The sequence below is a fragment of the Enhydra lutris genome, unplaced genomic scaffold (genome assembly GCF_002288905.1).
Source record: "Enhydra lutris kenyoni isolate GAN:26980312 unplaced genomic scaffold, ASM228890v2 scaffoldscaffold10, whole genome shotgun sequence".
Classification (NCBI taxonomy): Eukaryota; Metazoa; Chordata; class Mammalia; order Carnivora; family Mustelidae; genus Enhydra; species Enhydra lutris.
Window position 1 is genome coordinate 43,192,252 of NW_019154094.1, and position 24,302 is coordinate 43,216,553.

The window sequence follows — 24,302 nt, forward strand, 5'->3', positions numbered from 1 at the left end:
GCTTGAGAAAGGGTCCTAGAGTTTGCACGTTCGGATAAGAAAAACTTTGGGGGATTAAGGCGAGCATGGAGAGGCGGGAACTGGGCCTTGTGAGGAGTGAGGCGATTGTAAGGACGGGATGGGGGAAGACTGCGAGGGCTAGGATGCCAGCTGTGCATCGCCCAGGAGGCTCGGAAATGCCTGACCTGGAGCGCGGGGATGGGAGGGTGTCCGCCCGGCCTCAGCCTCCAGGCGGAACCAATTGTGACGGCGACGAGGTTTCCCACCGGCGCTACAAAGGTGCCACACGGGAGGGGCGGCGTGCGCCGGCGTGACGCGGCCGCGCGGAATGGGCAGGGCCGAGGCCAAGGCGGCGACGGCGGCGGCCAGTGCTAGAGGCGGCGGCACAACGAGGGCCCTCAAGCCCGACCACCATGAGCACCAAGCAGGTCACTTGCAGGTCGGTGCGCGGCGCCGCGGCGACCGGGAGCGCAAGGCCACTTCACTTCCTTTCTCATCCCCCCAATCCCCCGCGCCGGGCCCCGAGCGGCGGGTGCGCCGCAGCCCCACCACCAGGGAAACTGAGGCAGGAGTGGATTCTTGAGAAGTTGCTCAGCTGTTCGCGGTCCGGCGGTCCGGCTTCTCTACGCGGAGCTCGCGCTGCGGCGGGAGACCGGCACCTGGCGTGGGTGGCGTGTGTTGGGGCGGAGACCCGGGGCGACGCCGGCGCGGGGGCCTTTGGGCTGGAAGAGCATGCTGGCCTGGGCGGTGCAGGGCGCTGGGGCCTGGCGGTGGGGGTGGGGTTCTTGGAACTTAGAGTTTAGCTGGAAAAGGAGATTCGGGTAAAGGGAAGCTAAGTGGTCGTTTACAGATGGGGATACCGCGCAGGAATAGGTTGTTGATCGATGATAAGGGCCTCGAAGAAGCTTCGGTCCCGAAAGCGGGCTTCGTTTCCTACGAGTTTTTAGAACTCGCATGCAATCTAAACTTGCAGAGAGTCGGCAAGTAAGAATTGTGCGGAAAATAATAATGGCGGGTAACGTTTACTGGAAGTTGGTGAAGTGCTTCGCATATTTCCAAGTGCTCTATATTCACGGTCATTACCCTTCACAGTAACACTACTAGGCAGATATGATGTCCATTTTACAGTGCAGGGCATTCGGACTGAAAGAGATTAAGTGAAACTCTTACTGAGACACCCATTTACGTGGAGAAATACAACAGTAATGGATGGTTGGTGTAGAAAATTCAAAACCGGATGCTGCACTGTGGCTGCTCCTGTGAAGCAGAAGGAGCTCGGTTGTATAACACCCTCGTTCCTTGGTGAACCTGTGGCTTACCCATACCGGGTTCCTAGTCTTACTGAACTGATGCTTGGAGAGTGCAGATTTTATTTTAATGATTGGTTTCAGTAAAACCTATGTGGGAAACATTGCCCCGCAAAATCAGTCGTATGGTTTGGTTATGTAATAAGCACTTAAAGTATCATCTGTGTTGTTACGGTTCTTCATTAGCATGAATAATTGAGAGGGGACTATGTAAAAAGTTTTCTGTTAGTAATAGTACATATTAACTGTTCAAGTAGTTGGCTCAAAGCCCAGGTGGCTTATATGAAGCAGTTGTCAGAAATTTGCACATAGTATCTATAGAAAATAATTTTGCTTGGTTATTTGTGCTAGAAGATCTTTTGTGAAGACCTGTGTGTGTTCATTTTTATTTGTATGAAGCAAGTATGCTGAGTAATTGTATAGCACATTCTGATTACTCCTCTTAAGATGTGTCCACAAAAGAGTACACATTTATATAATGCTTTATAATTGAATCTCAACTCTGTGTAGTATCTAGTTTTACAGACATCTTATGTTCAGAAGGACTTGAGATTTGCCCCTAACTTCACATCTAAATGCAGGAGCAAAATTTAAATCAGGATCATCTTGGCTTTTTCATTCTGTGCTGGGAGATGGCCTAACCTGAAAACTTTAATTCTCTGTTTCCCAAACAGAGGCATCCTGCAGGATAATATTGCATGTAAAGTCAAGAGTGGGTTGGAATGTTGGAGAGGGGTCACTTCCTAAGTACTAACTGGTGGGGGGGGGCGGTGGCTGTACTATGTGCTGGGTGCTCTTTGAGGTGCTCTACCAGCCATATCATGTGTAACCCAGTAACCCTCACTGTTTCATAGTTTGTGAAACGGAATCTCAGCACTGAAGTGATTGCCCTGGGTCATTCAGCTTCCAAGTGGCCAAGGTGTGGCATCAGAGTCTATACTTTAATTGACTGCATGGCTCCAAATAAATGTGGGAGATGCTAAAGTTTCTTCCCTGCAGGAAGTTTTAAAGCTTTTCATATGCACATTTGAAAGGAAAATGCATGCAGAAACATAGAAACTAAAAGGGTCTTGCAAAAGGGTCTGAAGGAGTTGGATCTCACAAGGATTGCCTTACCAAATAAAAAACAGAACACTTTCTTAAAGATTTATTTATTAGAGAACACAAACATGTGAGAGCAGGGACAGGGGCTGAGGGAGAGAGAGAGAATCTGAAGCAAACTCTCTGCAGAGCTCAGAGCCTGCCAAGGGGCTTGAACCCAGCACCCTAAGGTCATGACCAGAGCTGAAACCAAAACTCCCAAGAGGCAGACACTTAACTGACTCAGCCACCCGGGTGCCCCCAAAACAGAACACATTTAAATGAAAAAAACTGTAGTATTACCTAGAGTACGAAGTTTACTTTAATGTTTCATAATGGAAAAGCTTTTCTCACTTTCTTATTCACTAAAGTCTTAACCTCCAGACATTGGTGATTCACAGGAAATGTTCAAGATACGATTTATTTTGGGGACCAGACCTTAATAGGGTGATCAGCTGGTTTTGCTTTATCTGAGGGTGCAAATTGGTTTTTTGGTTTGTTTTCCTGGCTGTGGGATGTGATATACACGCTTATTCTGAATAGCAGCAACACACAGTGTTAGTTTTGCTTCAATTCTGATACACAGATGTTTCTCCAAGAGATGGGTATGAGATGCTAGGATTCCCAGTTTTAAGGACAAAGACATTCCATATGTTTATTGCTTGAAATGGCAAGAATGGCTGCTCACACAGTTGTGCTGTCAGTCAGCTCTCCTGATTTCTCAGCATGCCACTCTAATCAGAATCTCAAGTTGGGAGTTATTTTTTGCTGATTCTTCTTGCTAACCATTTCCCCGTGTCTTCCAACCTTTTTTCAAAGCACTGGTGCAGGCCTTTATGCCTGCTTTCTTTTCTACCGCCTCTTGTGATAGAGGTCCCTTTGTCTTATCATCACTAGGTGAAGGCCTGGAATTTGTTTCCTTAGAGCACCAAGCTTAGAACTTTTAATTCTTTGGAAGTCACAAAACATAAAAGACCTTGTCAGCAATAAGTAGTAGAAGAGCTTGAGTTCTGGAGTTGGGCAGTTTTGGATTCTGATACTGGTACCACCTATGCCACAACTTCCTCACCTGTAAAATGGACTTGGTAATACCCAACTAGCCGGGTTGGCTAACAGATTAGATAGTAACAACAAATGATCGTGTTTGTGTGGTAGGCTAAGCACTTACATGCATTGTCTCAGCCAAACCTTAGAGCAGTCTATCATTGCCATCTAGGAAGTACAATTATTATATTATGAATGGGGAAATTTATATAACTGCTCAAGTTCATATAGCAAGTTCTTTGATTTCAGAGTGTTGACCACTATACTATACTTCATCCCTACTTCTTATACATTTATTTCAGGTCTGCCACTGGGCCCAGCATTAACCCCTTTCCCCCTCAGCAGATCTGTTATTACATGCTGTACAGCCATAAAATTTAAGTCTGAAAATATGTAGAGAAATAGAAAAAAAAAAAGTGACACTGAGAATGCAGATTACCCATATACTCAGATATGATATGCAGAAGCATTTTGCTAGAGATATGCTCTGTTGAAAGGCGGGTAAGAAACTGGATTGATTTTGTTTGACTCCGCCCTCAGCTGCAGTTAGATCTGCTAGTGGTTCTGTGGCTAGAAGTGAACCCAGTGTCCTTTGCAACATATAATAGCTACACTGTCTGAAATAGTCCTTTGAAGTCACCCAGCATAAAAGACCCGTTTGGAGTGTCCCCCAGAAATCTCACTCTGGGTCTCCAGCTATGCACTTCCCTCTCCCAATTACCTGCCCCCACTCCCTACCCCCACCCCAATTCATGTCTGAGTCTTCTCTTTAGGAAGATACAAGGGATGGTTTCACCATTAGGAAGATTGAGCTGTTGGAAGTTCATTACAGGGTGCTATATGAAAGGAGCCTGGGGGCACCTGAGTGGCTCAGTGGGTTAAGCATCTGCCTTCAGCTCAGGTCATGCTTCCAAGGTCCTGGGATAGAACCCCGCATGTGGCTCCCTGTTCAGCGGGGTGTCTGCTTCTCCCTGTCCCTCTGTCACTCCCCTCATTTGTGTGCTCTTTCTCTCTCTCAAATAAATAAATAAATTCTTAAGGAAAGAAAAAGAGGCCTGGATTAAGCTTAGTATAACATAGATGAGGATAGATAGCTCTAAGCCATTGACAAAATGCCCCGAAGGACAAGCAAGATATGTTTAAGCTAGTTTTGTGTTTGTCACTGGGGAATGAAAATGATGACATATACTACAAAAATAGTACTGAGCTGGTTTCATCTCTTATATAACTCTTGTTTCATGATCCCCTTTCTTGAAGACACTGATGGTGGTCTAGAAGTTATTTTTGAAGCTGTTTAAATCTCCACTTAATCACTTACAGAAGTGAAATGCCTTACATGAAGTCACCAGCTTATAGGTGGCAAAACTAACTAGAAGCTTTAGTTGGTGGTTCATTATTTGTTTTCTTAATGAGAAAGATAGTGAATGGGGTTTGAAAGGCAGGTTGTCTGAACAGGACTTAGGGGAGGCAGTAGAATTATAAGAAGGCACCCTTTTAGGACTACCACTAAGAATCTGTCCTTTTGCATGCTTGGTTAACAAATAGTATTTGGTAAAAAAACCTCTGGAGGTCTCCTACCCCCACGTTCCCTCCCCCACCCCTCCTTTTTAAGGAACTCTTCTTGTTTAGTTTCCCAAAATAAACTATTAAAGTATTTACTAGATCTTACTTTTGTGGAACTGTTCATTTAGCCACTTTGAGCCTGTTTTCTTCCAGTATTTGAGTTTACTGATCCTCTTTATCATTCAGAGTTGGCTCTTGGTGCTGATTTTTTTCTACTTTTATACCTTCAAAGATTGCCATATTTAAGGACTATTGAAATAATGTAGGCTTATAGCATTTCTCAGAATTATTCAACTCTTTAGGGATATAATATTATATAATATACTTTTGTGCCCAGGACTCTTACGTCCAGAGATTGGCTAGAAAGACCCACAGGACTCCACATGTATAATTCTACTGCAGGCTAAGATTTACTACTGTGATAAAGTAAGAAGTCATGGCTAGGTCATATGGGAAAAAGGCACAGGTAGCCTCTGGAGGAACCTGTGTGCAGGCTTCCTGCCTTCACTGCTTCCCATAAAAGGTTACAGAGCATACTTTTCCCCCAGCAACAAAAATGCAGCAACATGTGCCTAAAGAAGCCCATTAAAGATTCACTGCCCAGGCTGGTCACCTTCTGCTTAGCATCTACCGAAATTCCAGACTCCCAGAAGGAAAGCAGATGTCAGCATAAACCACCTGTAGAGTGTGAAGACAGTAAGCTAGTCATATCACTTAGGAAATTTTCTAACCATGTAATGAAACTATTTATCAGTCATGCTCCAGAGGCTAGGCAGGGACCAGCTTGTAAATAGGCTTTTCTAAGGATAGCAGGCTCAGACTTGCTGTGTTAACTCTTTTCTGCACACTTTTAAAGTCAATACTATGGATGAAAAGATCCTTTTGGTATAGGCCTTTTTTTAAGTTCCTTTTAAGTTTTCTAACAACAACAACAAAAAACCTTTTTGTATAGTTTGTCAGGTTCTGTGCCCCCCCCCCTTTTTAAGTTAACCTACAGCCGCCTTAAAGCAAGTTACTGTATAGCCTGTGATCTAGTGGACGATTCCCAAGGGGGAGTTGCCTGGGAAAAGCCTAGCTGATGACCTAGGACAAACCCATAGGATGGCATCTCTGTATAGTCACGTAAGTCATAGGATCCTGTTCTCATCGTTGGTGAGTTTATTCTGTTGGTGTACTTAGAGGTGGCTCTGTTAGCTAAATTCAAGAGAGGCCTAAAAATTAGATACCCTTTTCTCATTTTCCTGAGAGAAAAGGAAGTTTTAGGGGGCCTGGCCAATAGTTCCTCTGCTTTTGGGAAGATGAACAGGTGAGGAAAGCTGAAAGTATGTTTAGTGAGTCAGGAAGGGTTGATGGTCTTCAAATCTTGTGGCCTCCAGCTAAGGCAGGCTCCCAGGCCGATCACAGAGGCTGATGTGCAGCATGAATTGTCACTTGTGTTATCTGGCATCCTTTGTCCGGAAAGGGCAGTCTGGGTCTCTCAGGCATTCCTAACTTACCTTAGAGACCTTCCTTCTGTTGCTAAGCCTATCTCCAGTTCCAGGCACAGCCATGTAATTGGTTAGGTTTAGGCTTTCTGTGTTCAGTCACATTTAGTGATGTCCCAGCTGTGCCTTTCTGAAGCTGTTCCCAGGCTTTCTTCATTAGAGACCAGATGTTCCCGACTGTGTGTCTAAGAGGACTAGCTCTCTCCAGTCAGAGGCCTCAGACTAGGAAGCACCATAGTTTGTGGCTGCTGCTAGTGAGTCTTCTGGGTCGAGGGAGGCAAAGTGCACAGTAGGCTGGAGGGTGAGGTCTTCCTGGGCTGGTCCACAAAGGAAGGCAGCTTCTAACAGTTCAGTGCACTGAAAGATGGGGTGCAGTGTTTTTGACAGAGGCCACAGCATGGGCAAAGGCAGAGTGACAGGGAAGTCATGGTGGGAGAAGGTCAGGGCTATCTGGGAAGACTGGAGTTGGGGTCCCCATCCTAGCAGTTTGACCCTCTGTATATAAGTTATCACCTCTCTGTGAGTCTCTTTGAGTCTCAGCATTTGAGAGTTCATTCTGCCCTTTAGTTAACATTTGTATATGTTTGAAATTTTCCATAAAATGTTTTTTTAAGTAAGTTAAAACATGGGTTCACAGATAAAGCTCCGTTACAAAGCAACCTCCTGACAGGCTCTTCCCCTGCACTTTCTCCCCTCTCCAAATCTGTCTTCCACCCTGCAGCTCAAGTGGCTTTTTCTGAAAAAAGCATGGGAAAGGGTGTGTGTAATAACCATACAAGCATGCCTCCGAAATAGTGCATGTTCGGTTCCAGGCCACTGTGATATAGCAAATTTTGCAATAAAGTGAGTCAAATGAACCTATTTGGTCTCCCAGCATATATAAAAGTTATGTTTATAATGTAGTCTATTAAGTGTGCAGTAGCATTATGTCTAAAACCACGCACATACCTTAATTTAAAAATTGTTTCTTGATAAATTCTAACCATCCTCTGAACTTTCAGCAAGTTGTAATCTTTTTGCTGGTGGAGGGTGTGGTCTCAGTGTTGTTAGTGGCTGACCTGTCACAGTGGGGATTGCTGAAGGCTAGGGTGGCTATGGCCATTTCTCAGAATAAGACAATAAAAGTTGCCACATTGATTGACTCTTCCTTTCACAAACAGTTTCTCTGTGGCATGTGATGCCGTTTAATAGCTTTCTACCCACAGTAGAACTTCTTTCAAAATTGGAGTCCCTCCTCTCAAACCCCTCCACCGCTTTATCAGCTGAGTTTATGTCATATTCTAGATCTTTGTTGTCATCTCAGCAGTCTCCACAGCATCTGCAATAAGAGCAGATCGCACAAAAACACTTTCTTTGCTCATCCATAAGAAGCAACTCCTCATCTGTTCAAGTTTGATCACGAGTTCACAGCAATTCAGTCATGTCTTCGGACTCCACTTCTGATTATAGTTCTTTTGCTGTTTTCACCATATCTGCAGTTGCTCCCTCCAGGGAAGTCCTGAACCCCTAAAGTCCTCCATGAGAATCAGAATCAGCTTCTTCCAGACTCCTATTAATGTTGATAATCTGACTTTTCCCCACAAATCACAAATGTTCTTCATAGAATCTAGAATGGGGAATCCTTACTGGAAGGTTCTCAATGGACTTGGCCAACATCCACCAGAGGAACCATTATCTATGGCAGCAGTACCTTTACACAGTTTATTTCTTAAATAAGAAAACTTGAAAACTGAAATCACTCCTGGTCGCTAGGCTACAGAATGAATGTTGTGGTAGCAGGCATGAAAACAACATGATTCTCGTACATCTCCATCAAAACTCTTGGGTGACCAGGTGCATTGTCAGTGGGCAATAGTATTTTGTCAGGAATCTTTTTTTCTGAGCAGCAGGTCTCAACAGTGGACTTAAAAAATTCAGTAAAACACATTGTAAACAGATGTGTTGTCATTCAGGCTTTGTTCTATTTATAGAGAACAGGCAAAGTAGATTTAGCATAATTCTTAAGGGCCCTAGGATTTTCTGCATGATAAATGAGCACTGGCTTCAATTTCATGTCACCAGCTGCATTAGATCCTAACAAGAGAGTCAGTCTGTCCTTTGAAGCTCTGATGCCAGGCACTGACTTCTCTCTAGCTCTGAGGGTCCTCGATGGCCTCTTCTTCCACTAAAAGGCTGCTTCATCTGCACTGGAAATCTGTCGTTGAGGGCGGCCACCTTCATTCGTGATCTCAGCGAGATCTGGGCGACGTGCTGCAGCTTCTGCACCAGCACTGGCTGCTTCACTTGCTCTTTTCTGTCACGGAGACGGCTTCTGTCCTTCACCCTCGTGAACCACCTCTGCCAGCTTCACACTTCTCTTCTGCAGCTTCCGCACCTCGCTCAGCCTTCACAGAGTGACAGGGAGAGGGCCTTGCTCTCCGTGAGGCTCTGGCTTAAGGGAATGTTGTGGCTGGTGTTATCTTCTCTCCAGACCCTACAACCTTCTCTGTATCAGCATTCAGGTTGTTACACTTTCTTAACCATTTGTGTGTTCACTGGAATAGCACTTTCAGTTTCCTTCAAGAACTTTTCCTTTGCCTTCACAGCTTGGCTAACTCTTGGGTCCAAGAGGCCTAGCTTTTGGTCTGTCTCAGTTTTCAGCATGCCTTCCTCACTAAGTTGAATGATATCTGGCTTTTAAGTAAAGTGAGAGGCTTGTGACTCTTCATTTCACTTGAACAGTTAGAGATCAGTATAGGGTTATTAATTGCCCAAGTTTCAGTATTGTGTGTCAGGGAATAGGGAGCCACCCAAGGAGAGGGGGGAGAGATGGGGAACGGCCTGTTGGTGGAGGAGTCAGAACACACATTTATTGGTTAAATTCCCCATTGCATATGGACAGTGTTCATGGTACCCCAAAACAATTACAATAGCAACATCAAAGATCACTGAGTATAGATCACCATAACAAGTATAATAATAATGAAAAAGTTTAAGGTATTGTAAGAATTACCAAAATGTGACACAGAGACATGATGTGAGTAAATGCTGTTGGAAAACGGCACCATGCTTGAAACAGTCTTGCCACAAATCTCCAATTTATAAAATGTAGTATCTGCAGAGACAATAATAGGAAGAAGTATGCCTGTAAAGAGTTTTCTTTGTGACAGGACTCTCAGAACCTTTCCTCTGCTACTGTGTGTTGTAAATCTCTGAGAAAGAACAGACTGTGCCATTTCCTAAGTTGACTCGACTATGGGTCCTTTGTTATCCTTCATTTTAAGATGCAGTCATCAGTATTTCAGCTGACACCAGGGTAACTTGGAGCACAATTAAATGATACTCTGGCCTCGTCTTACTCCAGCCTCGTCACAGTGCCTCCCTTCTGTGCATTTTTCTTGCTCTCTTCTCTCTCCTCTGTCCTATGGGCACCTCCACCACTTTGCAAACTGTGCTTGGGCCTGACCTCTCTGGGATGTTGGCCCTCTCTCAGTTCAGTTCATGGTATGTGTCTCCTCAACACTCTTCATGCTTTGTGATAAGGCACAGGTCACTGTTGTAACTGTCAGCTTAATTGTCATTATGCTTTACTACCCAGTAGATAGTATAATTTTCATTTTATAGATCAAGACAGTGAGGCATGGGGAAGTTTATTTTGTGACTTGCTCTTATACGGCAGGACTGGATATTGGGTCCAGGTCTCTGATTCCTTTATAACCATACCCTTTAAGTTCCATGAGAACAGGGAGAACAGTTTTTCAGAGTATTTGAGTCTCACATTTACATATGTAACATCTCAAGAGGGTATATCTTAAAACAAATTTATGGGGTTTTTCTTCCAGAAAACGGTCATTAAATAAGTTGTGATGCATCAAAAATCATTGTGTCTTAGAATCAAATATGTCTCTCTCCAGTGCCCAATAGAGCCTTGATACATAATACATGTATAATAAGCATTTGTATGCTAGATTCAAGAAATATGGTGGTTTTATAAAGCAAAGTGTGCCTCTGAAAGTTCTATGCCCCTGCTTATCTCTTCAGATATTTTATGCATGGTGTGTGTCGGGAAGGAAACCAGTGCCTGTTCTCACATGACTTGGCGAACAGCAAGCCATCCACCATCTGCAAATACTATCAGAAGGGCTACTGCGCCTATGGGACTCGTTGCAGGTAAGAGCCCCACAGCTGCTCCCAGCTGTTCTATCAGCTTAAATACTGTCGGGGACTTGGATCCTTCATTTGGAGCATGGGTGTTGATGAGGGGAAAATTTTTCTTTTTAAGATTTATTTATTTTAGAGAGCTTAGTGGGTAAGGGGCAGAGAGGGAGGGAGAAAGAGATTTCCAAACTGGCTCCATGCCCCGTGCAGTCCCGATGGCAGGGCTCAGTCTCCTGACCCTCAGATCATGACCTCAGCTAAAATCAAGAGTCAGATGCCTAACTGAGGCACCCAGGAGCCCTGATGAGAGGAGAATCCTAATTTGAAAGTAATTTAACAATTAAAAGTACAGAAGATAATTTTGAAATCTGTTTCATTATAATGAAAGTAATTTTAATTTTTCAAAACACTTTTCAGGCCTTATTCTTATGAGTCTCTTACAAAATTTTACTCACTGTGTGTGTGTGTGTGTGTGTGTGTGTGTATCTTTTCTCCTCACTTAACATGTCACAAGCTTTTCTGTAAGCTGCTACTTTATTTCCTAACTAATTTTATGTTTCATAATGTTAGCATACCATCATTTTATTAACTGTTCTTCTCTTCGTTAAGTGGTTCCCAGTTTTTGTTTTGTTTTGGTTTTTTTGCTATGAATACCCTTGCAGTGAACATTTCTATGCATATAGAGGCTGCCTTTTCCCTCACTCACATCTATAGGCAAGTTTTGTAGGTTCTAAACAGGAAAACATTCCAAAAACCTCTTCAAGTGCTTTTATAGTGAAGGACTGGTATGTTCTTTCCTGTGCTGAGTGGAGGCTATAGAAGTTGCCCACTCACTCCAAACCCCCCACCCACCTACCCCCAGCCAGTGCATGTCCCAGAGAGACAGTCCAGGAAAGGCCGTTTCAAGCTCTTAACACTGGCTGTCATTAACTTTTGGGGCACTCCTGCCAGAAGAACATGACTTGGGTGTCAGGAGACTTCAACATCTGACTGGAATTTTCAGGATTTCTGTGTGTGACCTGGGGTATTTTGTCCTCCAAGGACACTTAAGTGTGGTGATAGACAGCAGTGTACCTACCACTCACTCTAAATTACCAGGCATTTCTTACTAATTGATAAGCCTTTTATCATTTAAAATATGGGAAAAGATAGTCTCATTCTCCACTTCCACAAGTGGAGCAGAGGAAAAGATGGGCCACGTCTAGGGAGTGTGGGAGATATGTGCAGGTAGTGTGTCCCTAATGCATTTGCTGTGCGTTTTGTTTAGATACGATCACACAAGGCCTTCTGCTGCAGCTGGTGGTGCCATGGGCACCATGCCCCACGGCGTGCCCTCCCCGGGTTTCCACAGTGCTCACCCTGCTTCCGACCTCACTGCATCTATTGTGAAAACGAACTTACATGAGCCTGGGAAACGGGAAAAGAGAACACTGGTACTTAGAGACCGAAGTGAGTGAACAGAGTCATTTCGTTGTTTCTTTTGGAAAAGCAGTCCTGTTTGTTCGTGATGTACCTTTCTGGCCCTCTCTTGTCAGAGGGCTCCTGACCTAGTCCCCTTGCCCGCTGTTCAAGTGTAGACACCGGACCTGTCCTGAGAAGAGCTTCCTTTGGCTACAGAGCGTTCAGGTGATGTGTTCCGCCTGCGTCCTGGGCGTACTGCCAAGTCTGGCCTGACAAGACATAAAAAGGGTCCTTTTGTCAGTGTGTAACTGCTGTCTCCATGGAGTGGTTCCCCAGTTCTGAGAAGCACCAGGCCACTCATCTCAAAGCTACATAACTTGATAAAGAGCATGTTTCACTGTTTTACTTCTAGGTCAGCTCCTAGTCTTAGTCGCTGTGCTCAGCCAGTTTGATGTCTTCAGTTGCAGTTTTGGTAATAGAGCAGCGTATTGGGGCTTGGGGAGGAAGCAGACTACAGGTCATAAAACTTTTTATTGGCTGGTCCTCAGCAAGTAAAGGGATTTCTGGTTCTTGGAATTGTGTGGCATAAGCTAGGTAGATTCCATCCTAAGCAAACAATCGTGCTAGTCAAATGTCCTCTCTTAAGAGGCCAGAAGTGAATACGGTGGGAAGGAGGCCTAGAGGGGTTTGACACTGGTCTCAGGACCCAAAGACTCACTAGATTTTCATTCTAGTTTACTCTATGATAGGTGTCTTTACTAATATAAAGGAAAGCGCTTTATTTTATTGACTTCATTCTAAATTCCCATAGACTTACATTTTGGTGTATAAAAAAATTATTATTATTATAATTTTTTAAGTGTTAACTGGTCAACGGGTTGACATTTCCATATTTGTCATTTTTAAACAGCAGCTTCCTGTTCTTTTGAATATCATGTCTGTTTTGTGAATTTCCTGTGTTGCCAATTATGTTCTTTCCTTTTTAAAAAAGTCATGATTATAGTAATGTCACTGTGAACATTTTATACTATACTTTCTGGTTTTCCCTCTTGCCCTGTTTTTTTCTGTGTGATCCAAACAGTGAAATTCCCAAGGTCAGAATTACTTAATCTGTTGGGTTTTTACTAGCTGCTTACCACAAGGTTTGGGCCAGATTTCATTTATGTGCGTGCTGTGTGTTTTGTATTAAGATCTCTCTGGCATGGCTGAAGAAAAGACTTGCCCAAGTATGGTGAGTAATCCAGGAGGCTGCAGTGATCCCCAGAATAGCCCAGAGATGAAGCCGCATTCCTACCTCGATGCGATCAGGAGTGGCCTTGATGACCTAGAAGCCAGCAGCTCCTACAGCAGTGAGCAGCAGCTGTGTCCCTACGCGGCGGCGGGGGAGTGCCGATTTGGGGATGCTTGTGTCTACTTGCATGGAGAAGTGTGTGAAATCTGTAGGTTACGAGTCCTGCATCCCTTCGACCCAGAGCAAAGGAAAGCTCATGAGAAGGTAAAATTGCAAGCCTTTGCTTGAACTTATTTTAAGAAATTTAAAATGCGCTAAATGACAAAATTGTTGGTATTCCTGTAATCATCTCTCTGTCAATAATACCCTCAATATGTACATGGCATGTTTATAATCCTGTTTCCAAGTCCTTTTTCCTGTTGTCATTTTGAAAGTTTTTGATTATTTAGAATAAAGAAAAAGGGAAGAGGTATTGCAAAGTTCAGAGAACAGATCTAACTCAGGAGTGTAGTGTGTGTGCGTGCGTGTTTGTGTGTGTGAGAGAGAGAGAGAGAGAGAAACACACACACATCCTCCATAGGTTTATATATCCTTGTAGCTGGGGTTCAGCCACGCCAAGTTCTAGAGAATTTGAGGAGCCAAGTGTTAGAAGGGACCTTTCAGGTCATTAGGTCCCCAGTGTTCATGGAGATGTCGCCTCACACTAGGCTCTGTGTGCATGGCATGAAGGTGGGTAAGAAAGACAGGAGCCCACAGCCTCAGCGTTAGAGCTCATGATGACGAGCCGGCCATGGTGCGTAGAGGCCCCATTGTCTTCCGTGGGGGTATTCAGGGGAGTACAGAAGAAGAACTTTCCTCTGCACCCAGGTGTGTTGAGGGCTTTGTGCTATACATGTGCTTGATCTCCCATCTGTGTCCACCAAGAGCTCCCAAGGCAGAGTCTGGGTCTTCATGCTCTTGGCATTGACTCTCATGCCTGATACACAGAGCTTCACCTGGGAGTATTCAGCACCTGCTTCCTGAATGAATACCTTTATTAAATAACTTGTTCTCTTGAGAAGTGGTGCTGCTTCCCTCTGAGTCTGGACGACCAGCCTGATGTTTCAAGTTAAGGATTGTTCAGCATTTCGGATATTGGTGTAGTTCAGAGTGGGTTAAGGGTGCCCAGAAGAGCCAGGAGACCGGGTTCCCAGCCTCTGGGAACTCTGTGATTCCACGCAGGGCCTCGAATCTTTTGGGACCTCCATAGTCTCGGTTCTAAACTGAAGGTGACCATACCATGCTAGAAAAGCTGGGCAGGTGATGGTGTGAAGTCCTTTTTGTGGTCTGAGAGAGCTTTGTGTCCAGCAGCCCAGAACCTAACAGTGTGGCCCTCCTTTCTCTCCATACTTGAGATCTGCATGTCGACTTTCGAACATGAGATGGAAAAGGCCTTTGCCTTCCAAGCAAGTCAGGACAAAGTGTGCAGTATCTGCATGGAAGTGGTCCTCGAGAAGGCATCTGCTTCTGAGAGGAGATTTGGGATTCTGTCCAACTGCAATCACACATACTGCTTGTCCTGCATCCGGCAGTGGAGATGCGCCAAGCAGTTTGAGAACCCAATCATTAAGTAAGTGCAGCTAAGGGTCTCCACTGTGGAAGCTGGGGAGGGCGTTTGACTGGGGGCCGCCTTCTGTCTATTCTTCATCCCCCACACTGTCCTTTAGTGTGAAGATACAACTGGCAAGTCCAAGCCTGTGATTGTAGGAGCCTGGGCACATCTAGTAGCCTTCTTGAGCCCACGTGCTTTTCCTTTTAAAACGGGTAACAACTCCTGCCGACCATCAGCGTGTTTGGGGACACTCAGCGGGGGTCATCTGTAGGAGAAGGTGTTCATAGCACTGGCCTTTTGGACTCCAGCACTAACAGTTACTAGTGGTTTGCCTTTACACTGATTTCCACCTTTGATTTTACTTTTTTTTATCTGTAAAATAGGGTTGAGGATTAAATGGAATAGTACATCTAACACATCTCACGTAAGGTATGATACACAGGATGTGCTCCATGGAGCCAACACAGGATTCTGAAATTCTGCAGAGGGCCGGGGGAAGAGCTTACTCATACTGAAAAGTGAATGTGTGCCGTGTACTGTTAGAAATTCTTCACACACAGTAGCTCATAGTTCTCAGACCCAGTGATCATTCTCATTTATAGAGAACAAAACTGGGGTAGAGTGAAGTCAAGCAATGTGCCTGAAATCTCATGTGTTTGGTCAAATAGCTGTTTTACTGAGGTAAAAGTGGTTTCTAGTCATTTCGCAGTTGTGGCCACCATCACTTCAGTCTAATTATAGAACATTGTCATCATGCCAAAAAGGAACCTCTGTGTGCATTCACTGCCCATTTCCTCCCTGCTCCTTCCGGCCACCAGCGGCCACTCCTCTGCTTTCCGGCCTCTGGCTTTGCCTGTCCTGGGCACTGATTGTAGATGGAGTCCTACGACATGTAGCCTTTCTGGGTCCGCCTGCTTTCCTCCGGCAGACCGCCCTCAGCGCTCACCTGTCCACACGTGCCTGGGCTCCCTGCCTGCACTCCGGGCTGAGAGCCTGCCCCATGCAGATGTCCACAGTTTGTGCAGTCCTCAGTTGACAGGCATTTGGATTGTTTCCTTCTTTTGGTTATTAGGAATAATGCTGCTGTGAATACTCAAGGACAAGCTGTCATGTGGCCGGTGTTTGTTTCTTTTGGGTTAGAGGGCTAGGAGTGGGTTGCTGAGCCTTACAGTAACTGTTCAGCATTTTGAGGAACTGCCAGGCTGTTCTCCACAGTGGCCACTCCAGCAGCATAGGAGGGATCCACTTGCTCCCCAACCTCATCAACTCTGGTTATTGTCTGTATTTCTCATTGTAGCCATCCTGATAGGTGTGAGGTGGTATCTTATGGTTTTGATTTGCATTTCCCTGATAACTAATGATCTTGAGCATCTTTTTCTATGCTTTTTGGCCATTTTGCAGAAATGCCTACTCGAATCTTTTGCCCATTTTAAAATTGGGTTTTTTTGTTTGCTTTAAAGATTTTATTTTTGAGTAATCTCTACACCCAACGGGGGCTTGAACTCACAACCCTGAGATCAGTTCCATGCTCCCCTGAGCCTACCAAGGCACCCCAAATTGAGTTGTCTTCTTATTGTTGAACAGGTTTTTAACAGTAAGTAAGGTTCTACAGCTGAAACTAATATTACACTATATTTTAACTGGAATTTAAATAAAAACTTAAGAAAAGAGTAAAGAAGGTTCTGAGAGGATTGTGATTTCACCTTGTGGAATTTTTGGTTGGGAAACATTTGGAGTGCTCATGCATTTGAGCAAGGGGTTTGGTGGTACAGTGTGCACTAGATTTATAACTTCGTCTCTCCCATACTAACCCTGATTCTCATTTCAGGTCTTGTCCAGAATGCCGTGTGATATCAGAGTTTGTAATTCCAAGTGTGTACTGGGTAGAAGATCAGAATAAAAAGAATGAGTTGATTGAAGCTTTCAAACAGGGAATGGGGTAAGTACTTTGAGCTCAGATAGGATTCTGGTGCCTGCCTGACAAATGCTTATATTTACATACCTTCCAACCCCACAAGGTAATGTAATTTTTAAAATTTCAGCTTTGAGGTATAATCAACAAATAAAATTGTAAGATATTTGAAGGGTCATCATGGTGATTTGATCTACATTGTGAGAGGATACTCCCATCTTGATTTTTTTTTTTTTTTTTTTGGTGAGAACCTCCAGGTTCTACTCTTAGCAAATTTCAGTTTTATAAACAGTGTTATCAACTGTAGTCACCATGTTTCATCATGTGTTCATCTATGTATTCGTTATAGAGCTGAAGGTTGGGACCCTTTTATCAACTTTTCCTTATTTATCCTACCCCTTAGCCTCTGGCAACCCCTTTTTTACTATGTGAGTTTGCCTGTTTATGTTTGGTTCAGACACCAGCAAGTGATCTCCTGCAGCATTTGTTTTTCTCTGTCTGGCTTATGTCACTTAGCATAATGCCCTCGAGGTCTGCCCATGTTGTCACAATGTCAGGATTTCCTTTTCTGTCCTAGCTGAATAATATTCCATTTTATGTATATTCTACATCTTCATCCATTCATCTCTTGACAGACACATGGGTCATTTTGTGTCTTGGCTGTTATGACTAATGTTACAGCGAACATGGAAGCGTATATAATTCTTCTAACAGTTGTGAGGTACTATCTCATTGTGGTGGTGATTTGCATTTCCCTGATGATTAGTGATGCCAAGTGCCTTTTCCTGTGTCTGTTGGACATTTAGATGTCTTCTTTGGGAAAATGTCTATTCAGTTCCTCTGCCCATTTTTAAATGGAATGTGGTGGTGGTTTTTGCTCTTGTGTAAATTCTTTATGTATTTTGGATATTACCCCCTTATCCGGATAGATGATTTGCAAATATTTACTCCCATTTAGTAGGTTGCCTTTTCATTTTGTTTGATTTCCTTTGCTCTACAGAAATTTTTTAGTTTGGTGTAGACCCACTTTTTTATTTTTGCTTTTGTTGCCTTTGTTTTTGGTGGCAAATCCATGAAGAACATTGCCAAGACCAATGTCCAGGAGCTTATTACCCTCTGTGTTTTTGTTTTCAGGGCTTATGTTCAAGCCTTCAATTTGAGCTGATTTTTGTGTATGGTGTAAGATAGTGGTCCAGGTTCCCCAACATCTTATATTGGAGAGATCGTCTTTTCCCCGTTGAATATCCCTGGCTCCTTTGTTGTAAATTGACCACATCTGCGTGGGGCCATTTCCAGGCCCCCTGTTCTGTCCCACTGATCTATTTGTCTGTTTTCCTGCTAGTACTATCCTGTTTGGGTTACTGTAGTTTTGTAGTACAGCTTGAAATCAGGAAGTGTGCTGTCTCCAGCTTTGTTACTCTTTCTCAGGATTACTTTGGCAATACACTGGGATCTTTTATAGTTCTTATACAATTTTGGAGTTGTTTATCCTTTGTCTTTGAAACATGCCATTGGGATTTTGATAGGATTGCTTTCAGTCTGCAAATTGTTAACGCCTTTCATTTCTTTCAGCATACAGGTCTGTTTCATCTTCTCTGCTAAATTTAGTCCTAGGTATTTTATTCTTTTTTGACGTAATTGTAAGTGGGTTTTTTTTTTTTTCTTAATTTCTCTTTCTGGTAGTTCATTGTTAGTTGATTTTGTATCCTACAACTTCATTGTTACAAGATATGGATGTAGTACGTACATACATTGGAACCCAGCAAGGTAAATACTATTTTTTTTTTTTAAGAAAAAAAAAGGTGGTTTATATTTACTCAGATATTCACCATTTCCAGTGCTCTTTGATTTGGTATATAATTCCTTCCAGTTGGTATAATTTACCTTCAGCCTCAAGAACTGCCTTTAACATTTATTGAATCTGCTGATGATGAATTCTTTTCTTTTTAGCAGAAACAGCTTCTCATTCTTAAAGGATATTTTCACTGGATATACTGGTCTGATCAGTCCTCTTTACATCTTTGTCTCCTTTTTCAGTGAATATAATTTTGGGTTAATAGTTCGTTTCTTCATTTTCTTTCAGTATTTTGCAAATGTTGTTCCACTATTTTCTGGCCTCTAGTTTCTGAGAAGTCAGTGATAATTTAGATTGTAGTATGTAGTTTTTCTGGGGTTGCTTTCAAGATTATCTGTCTTCATTTCCAGCAGCTTGCTCTTTTGCCTGGGAGTGGTTTTCTCGGAACCTGTAAGGTTTTGTCATTCACCAAATTTAGGGAAATTTTGGCCATCAGATTTTTTCTCCTGCCCTGTTTCTTCTTCTCCTGGGACTCTTAATAACATGTAATAGACTGATACTGCTGCACAGAATTTGGGGTCTGTTCATGTCTTTCCAGTTTCTTTCCCCTCGCTGTTAATCTTGTCCAGTGGTAGCTGCTTTGAACACCTTGTCATCTTGAAGTTGGTTTCTAGGTCTCATTTTCCTGATTCTTTGTATATTGAATCATTTTGGATTATAGCCTGCCAGTGTTATCTTGTCAAGATTCTTGATTCTCTTAAGCCATAAAGCGTTGATTTCTTACATGCAGGTAAAGTGTTTAAATTCCAGCTTTTGGGCAGCAGTTCTCATCTGTTTGGTTTTCTTATCCTCAGCTAAGTGGCTGTGAGCTTCTGCTGCACTGATGTCTGGGCCAAACCTTTGGACTGAATTAATACATCGTATTTGGAGTCCTCCCTCTGGTGCCCTTCTCTGTGTGGGACTGCCTCCCCACTTTCCAGTGGGTGCTCTCCTCCCAGCCCTGTTCGTTGTTCAGGCCAGGGAGACTGTGGATTTGCCCCTGGAGTTTTAGACACCTAACTTTGGCTTGCTCTAGGCCAAAAGCTATTTTTTCTGAGAAAGATAACTCTCTTCTTGCCATTCTGTTCTTTTCAGTGTCTGATTTCTTGGAATCCTCCTGCTGTTCATGTTCCAGTGCCTTTGGGTCTTTTAAAAATTGGTATTGCTAGTTAACTGCCCGAGGGTTGGCTCTGGGAGAAGTGTGCTTCCCTGTACTAAAGGGCACTGCATGTCACCTTTTTTAATGTTTCCTTCAGATTGCCTATCCATTACTGAAGTTCCCCCTCACATGTGGTGGCCTGTGTCCGTCCACCAGAGGGCAGGAGTGGCAAGGCAGAGGGGCCAGCCTCCAGGAAGCAGCTGTGCTGGAGTGGCCTGGAAATTCTCGTGTTCTTTCTGTTTGGGTCTTTTCTGGCCTTAGTTTTCATTGATGATGGTGTTTTTATGCATTTCACACAGATTTACTGTGCACCTACTATGGGCTAGGCGCCTTCAAGCTAAGCACCAGTGGGGGACATAGAGTACAGATTAGTAAGATAATTTCAAGGGAAATTACAAAAGGGCAATTATGATACGTGTTTTCTGGTGACATTCTTCACAAGAGGCCCAAGCCACATGTCCCAACAAAGAAAGCACTTGGAGCCACCTGAGAGCATCAGGAAAAGCAGCATGGGGCTCAGAGCCATGAAGCATAAACAGCTATCACGTGTGTTTGGGGGTGAGGGGGAACAGAATGGCATGGGTGCAGAATGGTACACCTGTTGTGTGGGGGGAGCAGTAGGAGTGGAAGGATGTGGTAGGACCTGTGGGACAGACTGCATTGAAATCTAAGGGGGCAGAACAAGTGACTGTTGGGCATGCTCCTCAGTCGTAGTGTGAAGAGGCTGGAAGCTGGTGGAAAGGAGGCCAATTAAGAAATGACTGTGGCAGGCGGGTAGCAGAGGACAGTACCCACATGGCTTCAGCATTGTAGGGACAGAAGGGATGGGGTGACTGGGGAGGTGCTCTGTAAGCAGGACTAACAGTCGGATGGGGGAGCTGAGAACACGGCGGCAGTCTGCGTGCACTGGAGGCTTTTGTCCTTGGTGACCAGGTAAGGCTGGGGAAGGAAAAAGCATGGTTATTTGGGGGCAGGAACAGAGAATGATTTCTGGAACCTGTTGAGTTCATTAAAACCAGGGTCCAGCAGCAGTCTGGTGAGAACTCGCTGCTTAAGCAGTTATCGAAGGTTTGCTCAGAGCCTCAGGGGTGGAGGCCATGATAGGGGTGGATGCACACAGCTCTGCTCGGATCCACTCCCCAGCTGGCGCCAGGGTCAGACCTGGGGGGAGCAGGCGCCATCCGGAGAGCGCAGTACTCCTTCAGTGGACAGTTGTGAAGGGAACTTTCTTGGTGCTGCTCTGAGGTCTCAGCCACCCTCATCACCGATCTCTGCCAGCCTCTTTTTTTTTTTTTAAGATTTTATTTATCTATTTGACTGAGATCACAAGAGAGAGAGGAAGGGAAGCAGGCTCCCTGCTGAGCAGATAGCCTGATTCAGGGGCTCGATCCCAGGACCTTGGAATCATGACCTGAGCCGAAGGCAGAGGCTTTAACCCACTGAGCCAGCCACGTGCCCCTCTGCCATCCTCTTGTCTGAGAAGACAGAAAAACACTGGCGTCGAGGAGTCCCCCTTCCTTGTCATGTCACTGACACACCCCAGCTGCCCCTGGTAGCAGCCTGCCCTTTCTACTGTGATACGGCTTTCTCTGTGCAACTTCCCTTGCTCAGCACTCCCAGATGCCCCCTTGCCTTCTTGGGCATCTCTACCTCTTCTTCACTGTGGGACCATTTATGATTGTAGAAGTCAAATTTCATTTAAGTAAAAAGGAACAGGAAATTTCTGGTTGGTGGTTTTTTCCTCTGGACCCTGAAGATATGCCTAAAAAACACAGCAAAAAAGTTAATTTTTTATGTGTGTATTATATTTTATCAATTTAAAAACAATGCTCTGAGAAGGGGTCCATAGTTAAGAAGCCTGCTCTAGATCTAGAGGGTAGAGACCAAGGAAAATTGGAATGAGACCTGGAACTTTGGGCAGGGGCTAATGTTCACTTCTTTTCTGTGCCTCCTAAGTCAAGGCTTCCTCTTCCTTGACATCATTGCTGGCCAGGAGGAAGGGAAATTTCCCTGGGTGGGGTTCCTAGTGGGACTTCTAGCTGAGGCAGATAGCCCAGCTTCAGAACCTTGGAGCCCAGACAGCTGGCCCGGAGGAGCTGTCAGGCCTGTGCTCCCCTGGAGTCCCCTATGCAGGTTCAGTTCTGTGTGAGGCTGCCATGTCACCATGACAGTATGATCCACCTTGGAAATCAGCATCCTAGCCTCACTGAGCCTCATCTTCCCTACATAGAAAGTAAGGCTCATCTAATTCTGGCATCGTAGGCAGGGATGGAGGAAGGCCTTGGTTCTTCCCGGCCCCAGGTTCTCCCAACATCCTCTGACTTTTTCTTTCTACTTTTCAGGAAAAAAGCTTGTAAATACTTTGAGCAAGGCAAGGGGACCTGCCCATTTGGAAGCAAATGCCTTTACCGCCACGCTTATCCTGACGGGCGGCTGGCAGAGCCTGAGAAACCTCGGAAACAGCTCAGTTCTGAGGGCACCGTGAGGGTAAGGACTTTGCCATCTCTGTCAAGGACACTTACTGGTGGCATTTCCAGGTACTGCTCCTGGCCCTTTCTCTGATAGCTTTGGCAGCAGGGAATGGGGTGGGTAAGCAAAAGAAAAATAAACTGGCCTTCACATTGCCATTAATAACCAGGTATATTTGCTGGCTGTTTTTGCAGTTCTTTAATTCAGTGCGGCTCTGGGATTTCATTGAGAATCGAGAAAGCCGGCATGTCCCCAGCACTGAAGATGTCGACATGACAGAGCTTGGGGACCTCTTCATGCACCTGTCTGGAGTGGAGTCATCAGAACCCTAAGTAGTAGACGGTTCCCCCTGCATCTTGGGCTCTGCCGGCCAAGCCTTCCCCAAGCTAGGGTGTGCAGAGCTTCGTTTACTGCAACCCAAGGTGGCACGTGGCTTGGATTTGACTGGGGTTGTACTTAACCTTGGTCTCATCCCCTCTCCCATTATTACAGCCATGGGAGGAGTGAAAGATATAAAATGACCCGACAAGTATATGGAATCGCTACTTTTCTAGTTGATCTCTTGAGTTGCACCTCAGGCTCCTCAGGGGAACCAGCTAACCAGCCAGAGTTTTGATTGATTGCTTTTAAAAGCAGCCTGGCTCCTGTCCTTGAGCTTTAGCTCCCTAGAAACAGTCACCTTGCAACTGCCCTTAAAGCAGATTTGTTTTCCTTGACAAAGGATTCTTCACCCCTGTGAGATGATTCCTCTGTAGTGGATTTCCCTAGTGTACTTAGTGTGTAGCCAAAAACCGTTTTTCGAAAAGCTCTGTATAAATCAACTTAACAGTGGGCACCGCACACCTTAGCATAAAACTTGTAGTGCTCTTTGGTGTCCCCCGTCAGAGCAGGAGTTGCCCGTGTGTTCAGTCAACAGTGTGTAAACCTTCTTCCCTGTAAGGGCAGGGGCTCTTGGAGCAGTGGGAAGTGTAGCGCAGCAAAGCAGAGGTATAGCCCCTCATTTCTGATTGGTGTTGGGGCCACATGCTCCAGGGAAACACCTGCCTGTCACCTGTGGGATTCCTTGGGACTCTTCTTGGGCTCATGCCCCAAGGGTCACTTTACTAGGGGTTCAGCACACACATGCTCTTATGTGTGGCCCCTGCTCACCCATTTGATCTGTAAAGCGTGGCTTTGATTGCCAATTTTATAAAAAAGTTAACGGCACCCAACAAAGTTTCTACTTCTGACCCCAGCATTGGTCCTAAAAGAACAAGTCCTCTATGCTAAGTTGTGACTTTAATTGAAGGAATAGAACATTGTGAATCAGAACAAACTCACCCCGAGCCTGAATTAATCTATTTTTATAAACAGCTTATAGAGATACCAAATATTTTACAAAATGCATTAAAGTGTGGGTAGAAAAAGGTCTACTCTTACCTGAGGTTAGAGTGGGCTTTTTGGAGAATTTTTATAGTTAACTCTTTAGTGAAATGTGACAGCACAAAGGCTGATGTAAATTCCTTCCCAGTAGAGGCTCCGGGCCCATTTCCTGCTGCTTGTGTTCTTGCTCCAGGAGGGATGAGCAGATGGGGGAGAGTTCAAGCTTCGAGCTCAGTAGAAGGAAAGAACAGCCATTAAACCTACATTTAATTTATTTTATTAAAATAACATAATTGAAGAACCATCAGATAACTGTATTTTGTCAGGCGCAATAAAAACGAAATTAAAACCCTAATCATCAAGAAAACCTGTACTCCTGGCTTCCTTGCATCCACATGATGTGACTGAAGAGAGAGGCTGGCCCGGTGGCCCCGCCCCACAGGGGCAACTCCTGGAAGACAGGGATGAGCAGATGGGGGAGAGTTCAAGCTTCGAGCTCAGTAGAAGGAAAGAACAGCCATTAAACCTACATTTAATTTATTTTATTAAAATAACATAATTGAAGAACCATCAGATAACTGTATTTTGTCAGGCGCAATAAAAACGAAATTAAAACCCTAATCATCAAGAAAACCTGTACTCCTGGCTTCCTTGCATCCACATGATGTGACTGAAGAGAGAGGCTGGCCCGGTGGCCCCGCCCCACAGGGGCAACTCCTGGAAGACAG

General features: G+C 44.5%; 1 protein-coding gene across 1 annotated transcript; it reads left to right on the forward strand.

The window, feature by feature from the left end:
* The first annotated feature begins 318 nt into the window (after nucleotides 1-318).
* On the forward strand, nucleotides 319-24,030 carry LOC111144323 (makorin ring finger protein 2). The gene is made up of 8 exons (XM_022498570.1): nucleotides 319-439; nucleotides 10,499-10,627; nucleotides 11,883-12,064; nucleotides 13,207-13,511; nucleotides 14,642-14,856; nucleotides 16,667-16,777; nucleotides 22,086-22,230; nucleotides 22,407-24,030. Exons 1-8 carry the CDS (start codon nucleotides 414-416, stop codon nucleotides 22,542-22,544), a joined length of 1,251 nt encoding a protein of 416 aa, XP_022354278.1. The 5' UTR covers nucleotides 319-413; the 3' UTR covers nucleotides 22,545-24,030.
* Nucleotides 24,031-24,302: the final 272 nt, after the last annotated feature.